Source organism: Callospermophilus lateralis, chromosome 14 (genome assembly GCF_048772815.1).
Source record: "Callospermophilus lateralis isolate mCalLat2 chromosome 14, mCalLat2.hap1, whole genome shotgun sequence".
Classification (NCBI taxonomy): Eukaryota; Metazoa; Chordata; class Mammalia; order Rodentia; family Sciuridae; genus Callospermophilus; species Callospermophilus lateralis.
This window is the reverse complement of record NC_135318.1, coordinates 10,710,976-10,723,767: the sequence shown is the minus strand read 5'-3', so window position 1 is coordinate 10,723,767 and position 12,792 is coordinate 10,710,976. Positions and strand designations below refer to the sequence as shown.

The window sequence follows — 12,792 nt, the reverse complement described above, 5'->3', positions numbered from 1 at the left end:
AGAATCTGCATGGTCTCAGGGGTGATCTAGGCCCATGCTATGGGTTGGCAGGGATGCAGGCTGAAACATGACCCATCCTACTAGGGTACAAGTCTCTCCTGGTGTTGAGCAGGTTTAGCAGCTCCTCTGCAAGCACTGGCCTTGAGGATAGCTATGGTGCCTGAAGGGGATGGGATGTGGAGATAGTCCCTTGGCTACCAAGGCTGATGCTACTGTTATACCTGAGTTTTACAGCTTCAGGGACTTGGGGGTGTGAGGGATTGGGTGTGCCAGGCACACTCCAAGGCTGGCAGTGATTCAGGCCAAAACTCAAGTCTGTCCCATTGGTGCAGTTCCCTGCCTGATGCCAGTACAGATCTGGAGGTTACACCTGTGAGCCCTGGTTTAGGTATATGGCCTTTGGGGTTTTCCTTGGCTTGGAGTCTCGAGCTCCAAGACTAAAGATCTGTGCTAGTTTTCATGATCTGCTTCCTAGTTGGTAGTCTTTTTTTTTTTTTTTCTGTTGCCCAAGGTTGGAGGAGGGGTAGCGGAGGCAGTTTACTTGCAGCCTGGCTAATGCAGTTCCAGTGGCTCAGTTTGTGGGTATTGACCTGGGGGGTAGAGTCATGGGTCTCTACTTGGCACTGGATTTCAAGTCTAAGGCCTGGACTTAATTCCTGCTTCTTTACCGAGTGGGAAGCATCTCTTTGAATGCTGCTTGGAGTTGGGACTGAGGGTGGTGTTGAGGCTTGTGCCTCTGTTCCTGGCTAGGTAGACACAATTTTATAGATGGAATTTTTTTTTTTCTTTAAAAGAACAGCTTCTTGGAGCCATTCTTTTGTCTGCAGAAATCTGTTTTCTTTGAGTAACTGGCTCAAAATATGCTGAAGAGGTTGGATTTGGGGTGGCCTATTTTTCTCTCCCACAGAAGCAGTCCTAAGGCCCTGGCCAAGAGGCAGCATGCCATAATGAGAAGTGCTCTGTGTGGGCAGGAAGGATGCTGAGGTTCTAGGTTTTTTCTGCCCTTGTCCCGTGGTGGTACCTTGAGTTGCTTGATTATTTTGGAATTCTAACAAGAGGGTGTTTATCCTACCTGTCTCTTCAGCTCTGAGTTTCTAATGAGGGGAAATGGAAGCCAGTGAAACACACAAACTTCAAACAAAACCTGGAGTTTAGAGTTTCATGACCTCTTTTTCCCCTCATTGCTAATATCCTTCCTATTTAAAAATTCAGAGAAAAAAATCCCAGTGTTGGATTATTGGATTACTTTAAGGTGTTGCGTATAAAAATCTTAGTTATATTATTGACTAAAAACTGTTCTGGTGCATTTTCTAAATGTGTGCATCTGTATGGAATTCCTTTTATTTTGTATTTTCTTGGCATCTGTGTTTGATATATTTAAAGGATCTGTTAAGCTTCTCAAATTTTGCTTTTAGAGGGGCCAAACTCATTGTACTAGAATTATTTTCTAGACTTTTGCTCTATTTTATTTGAGGCATATTTCTGAGCCTTTACCAGACACGAGAGTATGTTTAGCATTCATCAGGCCTCTGGTGTCAGAGGTTTTGCTTCTAAAATAAATGGGGCAGAATATTTGATTTACATTTTACTTGAAATGGATTTCTTAACTGTTTTCTATTGAATGAAATTTTAGAGATCCTTAGAAGATAGTTAACATTTTAGTCACTGCAACTATAGTATTCAACTATCATTATGACATTGTTAAAAGCACCTCTTTTCATTCTAGTTCCAAAAGATCCGAAACCCCAGTGGAGACGGGTAGCATGGAGTTATGATTGCACACTGCTGGCCTATGCTGAAAGCACAGGAACTGTGAGGGTATTTGATCTCATGGGAAGTGAACTATTTGTCATTTCCCCGGTATGTATATTCCTTCAACCTCTGACATTAGTTGTCTGTTGCTTTCTATGTATAGGTGACTGAATATATGTATAGGGGAAATACAAGTAAATGTAAGTCAGAAAAACCTATGAACTTGCTTGGCATGGTGGTTCATGCGTTTAATTTTAACAACTTGGGAGGCTGAGGCAGGTGGATTGCAAGTAGTGTCTCAAAAGATTGGAAGAAGAAAAAATGAAAATGGCTGGGATGTAGCTCCGTGATAGTGCCCTTAAGTTAATCCCCAGTACCTCCCTGCCCCCCCCCAAAAAAACCCCCACAAAACTAAGAACTTAAGATACCCCAAAACTTAGAAGTCTATCTATGTGGTATTCCTTATATTTATAAGGCACTATACAGATTAAAAACCACCTGGTAAGTACTAAATAGATTATTAAAAACAAGACTGTTGAGACCTAGGGATGTATGAAATAAAGGTGTTTTTTTGAGCCTCATTACACAGGCTACCCAGAGAAGGAAAAACTAAGTCTTGGAACCAGTTCCTACAACTTCCAGCAACAAGGCTAGATAGGAATTAGAAAATGTCTGCTGAACCTGGAGCTCTGTATTTTCATAAACTTTGGGGAGGGAAAGCACAATTCTTACATTGAACTTCTGTTGCCTCTAGAGGAGAGAGAAGCCTCTAGAGGAGAGAGAACAGTGAAGGAGGGGAAGCTTGGGTCAAGAGGTTAGTCCACAAGGAGAAGTAATAGTTGCTTCTGGATTGGTTGGAGTAACAGTCCAGAAACGGGGCCTGGTGGGCAGCCATGATGGGATTTAAGTCAAGGTTTCAACCTAGAATTGATTTTTGTCCACATCTGTTCATTGACTAACTTCCTTTACCTCTCCAACACCCTTCCATTCTCTGACCCTCCTAATTAATTTCAGGATATCTTAGTTTATTTTTTTATTTTTACTATAAGAGATTTAACCTTGGGGTGCTGTACTCCAGCCCTCTTCTTAGTTTTTGTTTTGAAGATAGCGTCTTACTAAGTTGCTGAGGTTGGCCTTGATCTTTTGATCCTTCTGCTTCATCCTCCTCTGTCACTGGGACTATAGGCATGCATCACAGCATCTGGCTATAATTCTTTTGTTGTGGTGCAGAATGTACCCTAGACTGGAACAATTAGAGTTTGTTACCTTTAATAAGGGATAGAAATTGAAAGAAGTGGATGGGGAAAAAATAATGGTTGGGGGGAGAAATAAACCACATGTATTTATTGGCTACTTTATATTAATGACTAAGTCTATTCTCATTTAATATTCAAAATTACCTTTTGAGTACATTGGGAAGATATTATTCCCATTTTACAGTTTAGAAAACCCAGTCTGGAAGTAAAATGACTTTCTCAGGGCAGCCCAGTTATTAATATCTTTTTTTAGTGACCTAGTGCTTTTCAGTTTATATCCTTCTTCCTCAAATGAAGGTACAGGGCAGGTAGAACAGTGGTTCTAACTCTGGCTAATCAACTGGGAGTTTTATAAGGAAAATAAAAACAAAACCAAAATGCACTACACGATTGCCCAGGCTCTACTGGGCATTTGTATCTAGTTGATCTGTGTAGGAGCTGAGGATTAATATTTGTAAGATTTTCAGCTTACTCTGAGAGGTGGAGCTGAGAACATTATTTTTAAAATCAAAAATAATGAATGGAAAAACTTGGAAAAAGTGCTTTGGCCTCTATTATGGAAATCCTTTGGAAACACATGAAGGAATCTAGATTACTAGTTTCTAGACTAGTCTATTAGGAATATAATACGAGGGGTGTGTGTGTGTGTGTGTGTGTGTGTGTGTGTGTAAACACAAACACACACCCACCCACAAATGTAATTTTTAAAATCTTATAGTAGCTATAATAAACAGGTAAAATTTCTTTGGTTTATTGAGCCATTATATTCAAAATACCATCTCAACATGTAATCATAAATGTGAGATATTTTCTTTCCTCTGTTTTAAATCATTGAAATTTTATGTATATATTCATAGTATCTCAATTAGAACTTGCATGTATCGGGTGTTCAATGAGTGGCTCTAGACCACGAGATACCATTTAGTGTTGGAGAAAAAACTTCCTCTACTCTCAAATCTTAGTAGTTGGGAGACTGTAAATTAAACTGACAAGACAGATTATCAGGAGAAATAATACACAAATGCCTGGACCTTCATAAAAAACTAAATTAAAGGAAGTAGACGTGGGGGCTTATATACTATCTTAATAAAGGTCTAGAAATTGGGAAAGTGCCTAGGAAATGTGAAACTAAATAATCCTCATCTTCCATTAGTTAATGAGGTCCGTTTCTGCGACATGTTTTGGTATGACTTGCAGTCCCTTCCTGGTGTAGAAGCACTTTTCTAAAGAGAAAATTTTGCCTTTTTAGGCAGTAAGGAGATGGCAGAGAACTTTGCTGCATCCCTTGGTTCTCAGTTGCCTTCTCAAAATGATTCTATACCTAAATAGCGTATTTTGTAGTGACATATTCTGATCAGCTCTAAGGGAATAAACTATTATGCATGCTTCCCAAGGTGCTCAGACCTTCATGTATTTAACAGTATAGCCTGGGAAGTAATTGGAGTTGGTTTTGTTTTTAGCCTAGGATACTGCTAGCAGTAGAAATTAACACTTGAAAGCTTATATTTAGAGTTTGGAGTCTGGTGGCTCTTCCTTCCTCCTGACCTTCTCACCCTTCCGCCTTTCTCCCTGTGAATAGAAATTTACTTAACTTGTGTGAACATCTCGGAGGCTGCTGAGGTTGGGAAAATTGGTCTAGATTAGGGTGTCAAAGCCAGTGTCTTGGATATCCTCCAGTTAAGCATGTATTAACTTTTATCTACTATCTCAGTAACTTAATTTCTGTCTTCTACAGGCATCTAGTTTTGTAGGTGATTTGAGCTATGCCATTGCTGGGTTGATATTTTTAGAATACAAAGCAAGTGCACAGTGGTCTGCAGAACTCCTGGTCATCAATTACCGAGGAGAACTTAGAAGTTACCTTGTGAGGTAAAAATGTACTTTGGGAAGTCATATTTGATAAAATGTTTATTTCTCTGGTTTAGTGTCAGATGTATTTTTTCTTTTAGCATGTTATGAAAAATTGCAAATACGATAGTTGAAAGAATGGTGTGTTGAACACACATTTCACATTGGATTCTATACTTAGGATTTTATATACTTGCTATAACACATTTTTGACCATCTGTCCCTCTGTCTCTAGCTATTAATCCTGCAGTGTATTTCAAAATAAGTTAGACATCAGCACTCAAATACTTTAGCATGCATTTCATTAATTAGAATTCCATATTTGCTTATAATTTTCTTTTCAGGTAAAAATGGCATACATTGTAAAGCACAAATCTTGGTTGTACCCACTGGTAAATTATGATAAATGTACATACTTGTGCTGTTCAAATCCTTCTCAAGATACAGGAAATTGCCATCATGCAAGAAAGTTCCCTTGTACCTTTCCCAATGTTACAGGGCTCGGGCCTTATAGTGAGGCAGCACAAAGACCCCCGCTTCAATCCCCCATTACTATGATCAAAGCAAAGATTTCATACATGTCACTGAGAGTAACAGGCATGAGATTACTGAAGAGATAAGAAAAAGGAGACATTCTCAAGAGTGGATCCTCTCAGAACAAAGGGACTGTGTGCCTCTCCAGCATTCCAATTTTACTGGAGATCCCAGAGAAGTTTCCATACAGTCCTGTCCAGGTGTACCTCTTGACTTTTGACGTGAGACTTTCAAGTCCCCACTATCAGGAAAACTCTAGGTCACTTTGGCCCATGCTGACTGGTTCTGATTGGATTCCTTTAAGTTGTAGATGGCCCATTACCTTTTATTTATTGTGGTGCTGAGGATCAAACCCACTGCCTCACATGTGCTAGGCAAGTGCTCTACCACTGAGCTACAACTCCAGCCCCCCGTCTTACAAATTGACATTTAATGATGTCCTTGTGGTTTAATGGTATTTATTTTTTATTTACCTTAAATTTAGTGTGGGAACAAATCAGAGCTACCAAGAAAGTCACAGTTTCAACTTCAGTACCTATTATCCTCATGGAATAAACGCTGCTGTTTACCACCCTGGTCATAGGTAAGCAACCATTTGCTCTGATATTTAGTGGAATATTGGGTGAATATGGAAATCTTGATTCAGTGAGAAATGGTCTATCCTGATCCTTTCTTTGGCTGCTTCATTCCACACTTTTGTGTATAGCTATGCTTAATATCTGTAATATTGTTGTAGTCATCTTCTGATATTTTATGCTCACCTCCCTGGTGAACTGAATTTCTCCAAGCCAGATAGGGCACTGGGAATATTCGTTAAGGAATTTCTTTCCTCTAGCCCTTTGGATTTTTTTTTTTGTAAGATGAGTATTATACCTAATTCTTGGCATTGAGAGAACTATTAAAATACTACATATAAAGTGCTTTCACACAGAAGGGCCGCAGTAGATGTTACTTCTCCTTCCCTTGCAGATTAGTGCTAGGTTGGCTGAATATAGGTTGCATAGTTCCTTCCAATAATTGCAACATATTCTTCAGGGATTCCACTTGTCCATTATTTGCCATCTACATTGAAGTTTACTAGGAACTTTTGGCATTTTCTCCTTCCAGTGATTTTTCCTTTAATTTTGAGAATGAAATTTACATATTTCATAAATTAGCCAAGGTAATTGTTTGATTCTCTAATTTGAAAGAGTGTCAAATTTTGAGTCAGGTGAACCTAACTTGAGTTTTGAATTTTGTGACTAATTTGTTTTTTGGTTAGTCTTTAAACTTTTTGACCCTCAGGATACTTAATTCTTTATCGATTGAACATGTGTGCAAGTTTTGTGTACCATTCAGTCATAGGTATCTTTTCATAATTTTATTTTTCTGCAAAAGAATACATACCCCTACCCCCATACTGAAATGCCGTTTGTGCTCTTCCTTAATGCCATCCTCAGTGTCCCAGAGATAACCACTATCAAATTTCGTGTATATCATCCTCTGCTTCTTTATCACTTATATAAAGTCAAACAGCAAAACTAGGAATAAGTGGAATCACTCAGAAGACATTGTAGGTTTTTCTTTGACTTGCTTTTTGATGTACTTAATCTTGTTCACGTATTTTTTAACTGAGAATATTTTATTTTCTGAATAATATGTAGCATTTATCCATTCTCCCATAGATGAAAATGTTTCCAGGTTTTTTTGATATAAACACAAGTATAGTGCTTAAAAAAAATCACTGTACACTTAGCACCTTCTGTGTAAGTTTCTGTAGGATATAGTATCTAGAAGTGGAATTGCTGACTTGTTGAGAAAGTACATCCTAAACCTATCTAGGTAAAGTTAAGTATTTTCCTTAGAACTTACAACGTTATACAGCCTCATCACCAGTCTGAAAGTTTCTATTTCATTCTCAATGATGATCTTGATGTTGGGAATGATGTCAGACTTCTAAATACTTGTTGATTTGTTAAGGATAAAAGAATCTTATCATGGTTTCAATTTGCATTTCTTTGGTTGCTCTTTGAGGTTGTACAACTTTGTTATTGGCCACTATTGTGATTTATAAAATGATTCATCATTTTTTTGTTAGGTAGTTGATGTTGACATTTTTGTGTGATCTGTATAGTAATTTTGGATCTGTTATATGCATGATCTCGAGATTAACTTTTTTACCATTTTTATTAGATTTACTTTAATATTTGAAATTATGTGCATATATCAAATAGTTTTAAATAGTTCTAAAAACTAACTAAATTGGTGTCCACTTTTAGTGGCATTCTTCTGGTTGCTTTCATGCATCTAAATAAAATGCTTCCATTGTTACTTTTTGATTTACAACTTTGCATTTTTTTCCCCTTGGAAGATGGATACTAAGCTTCTTATTCACTTTACCACATGCATGCACACTAATTCTTTGCTTGGTCTCTAATATTACAATTTGTAGGATGAGTATTATACTTAGATATTTGCAGGTGAGATAAGTTTATATGGCATTCCATGATTGCTTTTCAATGTTATTTTTCAGTAAACATTATTGATGTCTTATTGCTGTCAACTATTCCAGGTGCTTGGGATGTGTGTTCCTTATGAAACTAGCTAGGATAGCAGATAATGATGAACACACAGTATGTGAAAAGCTGATAAGTGCTATGGTAAGAAAATGATCAGAGATGCAGATTGGAAATGTGGACAGTAGGCTTAGGTGACAGTTTTAGGTGGGAGGTCTCTGTTCTCCTTGAAATTTATTTTCCCAAAGGCCTGTGAAAAGTGAGGATAGTTACTTGAATATCTGGGAGAAGAGGGTTTCATGCAGGGGAGGAGCAAATGTATAGGCCCCGAGTTGGGAGTGTGGTCTGCATTTTCTAGGAACAGCAAGGAAGTGAGTTTAGATGAAGCAGATTGGATAGAGTAATAAGTGGAGGTCAGAAGAGTAATGGTCATTGCTGAATCCTGCAGGGCTTTGCAGGCCACTCGGACATGTGTTCTTACTTTTTGCCTATGTTCTCCTTAGTTAATATTCTAGTTGCTCAAGCTTTTAAATGTACATACCACAGATTAACCCCTAAACTCACTCTGGGTGTAAGTCTCCCTTCAGTACATCACAACATTAGTGGTGTGAAATTTCACCTTCTTTTTTTTTTTTTTTTAAAGAGTCCTATTTTATTTTATTTTTTAGAGTGAGAGGAGAGAGAATTTTTAATATTTATTCTTTAGTTATTGGCGGATACAACATCTTTGTTATGTGGTGCTGAGAATCGAACCCGGGCTGCACGCATGCCAGGCGAGCGCGCCACCACTTGAGCCACATCCCCAGCCCAAATTTCACCTTCTTAAATTGGCATCTCAGAATTTTCTGATCTGCTCCCATTTAGATTTCTGCCTGCTGTATAGCGATTGTCTTGGAACTTTACCCTCATCCCAAGAATTTTTTGTTTTGTTTAAAAAAAAAAAAAAAAGATTCAGGAAAGTTTCTTTTTTCTTCCGGTTTATCTCACTATTTTGGTGAATCAACTTCCTATAACACCTCACGAAAAGGCACATGGGAGTATATTTTTTTAAGTCACAGATGCCTGAAAATGGCGTTATTCTATTTGCATGCTTAATTGATAGTTGGGCCAACAGAATTGTAGGATGGAAATGATCTTCCCTTACAATTTGAGAGGTATTGCTGTATTTTTTTTTTCTAGCTTCCAGTATTACTCTTAAATTTTTACATTCTGGAATGAAGCCCATTTTTATTTTTTTCCCTTTTTCTGGAAGGGAATCTTTAGATTTCTTCCCTCCTGTGTTCTGAAATTGGACCATGCTATGAGTTGGACTACGTTTTTAGTATCTACCACTCTGGCCCCTTAGTTTGGGTACTGGTAATCCCTACATTTTGTTAGAAATACCAGATTGCCATGAAGAATCAAACACATGCAAAGCAAACTTTACTTTTGCAGAAGGGTATGTTACTGAAGAGTCTGGCAAGAACCACACTTGGTACTCTGCCTGGGTTGTGGGTTTTTTTTTAAGGGATTTAGTACAAGGCGCACACTGTCAGCCATCCAGAAGTGACTCCTCATGTCACACTGTAGTACGAGAGCTGCTAGCTCTTCTGTAAATCAGAACTATAGTACCACAGGTGTAAGCAGAAAAGATGGTGATCATGGTGCACTTGCTGCCATCAGCACCTACAAAATAAATGGCCCATAGCTAGCCTCCTCATTCTTACAAATCAATGATGGTCATGGAGACTTTGCTGACACAGCACAGGAAAACCAGGCAACCCTCATAATCGCTTAAATGCAGCTGCTCCTCCTTTTCCACTCTCCTTATCCCACATGTGTGCATCTGGTTTGCCAAAACATCTCTCCCAAATCAAAGCTGAGAACCGGAGAAATTTAGTGTTTAGTTTTCTTGCCCTTAGTGGAAAGACCACTAGAAAGAGGATGGGTGTGGAGTGCCAGGTCGTCATATCCTCACACAGCCTACCTTGGAATTTAAGTGACAAACTTCTTCCTTGCTTAAGCTAGCAAAGCATTGACACAGGAGGGTGCAGAATCTATGCTAGAATCCAGATCTTCCAAGCCTCAACTCCATTCCCATACGGTACATACCTGCCAACTTTGGCTTTCTTTCTTTTTTCATCCCCCACGAGTAGCTACACTACTGAACACAAGTGCTCAGAGATGTGACTTTACCAGGGGAGGTGGTGTCATGGCCAAGTCAAAAGAGGTCTTTATTGCAGGCAGATGGATCTTCCTTCATGCTTGGGTTGCAGAGATCTTATCTACAGACTGGGATGCCACACATGTGTCAGACACTGTTTCATGGAGAAGTGTGTCAGATATCAGTTTTGGGCTTGGGGTGTAGCAGGGAAGTAGACTGCTTGCCAGTGTGTGAAGTTCTGGGTTCAATTCCTAATACTCTAAGCTTCAGTTCTATGCTTCTACAAGGGACACTGTCACAGGCCAATTTGTGGAAATTGAGAAATTCAGCTTCATGATATCCATTTCCTCTTGGTACTCAGGTTAGTTTTTCTTAATGCTCTGTCTTTCTACCTGTTTTTATCCTAACTGAGCACTGCATCTTGTTCTGATACGAGTTCTGGGTTACAGTCTATATGACTGGCTAATTTTAAAATTGGGGCTGGTAGAGGGAAGGGCTATAGTTAAAATGGGTGTGATTGACTCTTACATCTCAAAACTAAAGAATATATTCTAAAAATGGACCGCAGGACTTTTCTATTTCTTAAAACCTCCCTCCCCCTGCTTTTCTTTATACCTCTTGGTCTCATTTTATTTTTGTTCTTGTACCCTCTGATATTGCCACCCATCTTAGAGATCTTAACTTTGAATTGGAGATCACCCATAATGAGTTCTCCCTTGTTAGCAGTTTGGATAGCTGCCCCAGTAATACTCAGCATTTGGCAAATTCCTTTCCCACTTAGTGGAAGCTTGTCTTCTTTCCAGGTCTTGATTGAAACCAAGTCACAAGGCAAAGTGATGAATTGTGAACTCCAGAGGAGGAGTCTGAGCAGCAGCTTATAAAAATCATAACAGCCAAAATAAAAAAATCCACCCAAAAAGGTCACCTATGCAAGGTTAGAAAGATTTGTAGTTCCCAGATTCACTAAGAAACTATTGACTTTGACAGAGCTTTTTGTGAAAATTTTCAGGCGCTCCTATATTAAAAAAACAAACAACCTTTTATAATCTAGTTTTGCTTATTTTCTGAAGGACTAACAAATGTACATCTGAAGTAAAAATAAGAGCCATTGTCTTTTTTAAATGTCCATGTATGGCTGTGTTTTGGTTACTTTCCTGCCAGGTGTTTAAGGCTATTTGTCAAAATTGTCCTTTTTCCTACCTACTGTTAGCTGAGATTTGTCAGGGAGTAATCTTGGGAACCTGTGAGAAGCCAATTGGCTCCTTTAGCTTTTCCTCTACTAGTTGTGACATCTGCCGGGATGGGTCAGGGTCTTGCTGAGCACATGTGGCTTCCCTTAGTAAGAGCATCAGGGGCATTTCCCTCTCCAGTGACCCTTCTCTCTGCAGAATTCTGGTTGGCATTCTGTTCTCTAGGGTCCTCATGATCCTGCTGACAGGGAGGTTGGGTGGCTCAGTGGAGTTGCCGGGCCTTTAGAGGGGTCCTGTTGTTCCCTTGATCCTGGCTGACCTTAGAGGGCAAAGGCCAAAATGTTGGCTTTTTCCTTGGCCCTTTTACTTCTAACTTCGGTTTCCAGGTTTGGGCTTTAAACATCTAGGGGGTCAGCTTCACCAGTCTTCAAGTAGGAGTAATGAGTTTTAACTTTTTTTTTTTTTAGAGAATTTCTTTTTAATATTAGTTTTGGTGGACACAACATCTTTCGTTTTTTATGTGGTGCTGAGGATTGAACCCAGTGCCCTGCACATGCCAGGCGAGTGTTACCGCTTGAGCCACATCCCCAGCCCATGTGTTTTAACTTTAATGTCAATTAATTGGGGTCAGTATTCATACTAGAAGTCAGTGTTATATCCTGTCATAGATGAGACTGCTTATTGTCTCAAGTCAGGTTGTTCTATTAGAAGCTGTGCTTCTGCAAATACTAGCAGGCTGCAGTTATAAAGTTTTATAAGGAAATACACAATGAAATTAATAAGAGCAAAACACATTTTCAGCTTGGGTAATAGCTGTGAATCAAGAAACAGTGTGCTACTGAACCAAGAGCACACTCCTCTGCTGAGCTGTCAGCCCTTTGTAGAAACCGCAAGTCTCAAGCCTTGACCATATTTGTTGCTCCCAGACCACAATGATAATTTATTTTTCTTGACAGTAACCTATTTCTTTATGCTCACATATTCTTTGATAGTGTTTTATTATGTTGAAACAAAGTTTACTCTTGGTCAAGTTTTTTTTGGTTTTCTTTAAACCTAGCTATTAATATTTTCCTTCCTCATCATATATATTTATCACCACATAGCCAGCCCCTCACCAGGAGCTTCCTGTGCAGGAGGGGATAAGCCACCAGAGAAAAATGTTCTAAAGTAATTAGTGAAGAAATGAGACAAATTCAGAATTAGTTTCAAGGGAACTCCTGATAGGTTCCTCCAGTCCTGATAGGAGCTGGAACAGAAAAGTTATTAAACGACTTCAATTCTCAAAAATTTTTTTTATTCTACTTAGCTGTACATGTCAGCAGAATGCATTTCAATTCATTGTACAAAAATGCACTGCAACATCTCAATTCTCTGCATGAATGGTGTCTCTACACCATTTACAATCATACATGTACCTAGGGTAACAATGTCCGTTCATCTCATTCCACCAACTTTCCTATCCTTATAACCCCTTCTCATCCTCCCTTTTGACCAATCCAAAGTTCCTCCATTCTTCCGTTACCTAGTATTGTTGTGTTGATTTGCTTCTTGAAATTGAGAAGGATTTGTTTATA

At 38.8% G+C, this 12,792-nt stretch overlaps 1 protein-coding gene across 1 annotated transcript in view; it reads left to right on the top strand.

Annotated features, from left to right (window-relative positions):
- The window catches only part of Nbas (NBAS subunit of NRZ tethering complex), a 324,412-nt gene that overhangs the window by 24,027 nt on the left and 287,593 nt on the right, over window positions 1-12,792 (top strand). The window contains exons 7-9 of the mRNA XM_076833054.2: window positions 1,727-1,860; window positions 4,744-4,877; window positions 5,875-5,973. Coding sequence (XP_076689169.2) covers window positions 1,727-1,860; window positions 4,744-4,877; window positions 5,875-5,973 — 367 coding nt within the window. The remainder of the gene's footprint in view (window positions 1-1,726; window positions 1,861-4,743; window positions 4,878-5,874; window positions 5,974-12,792) is intronic.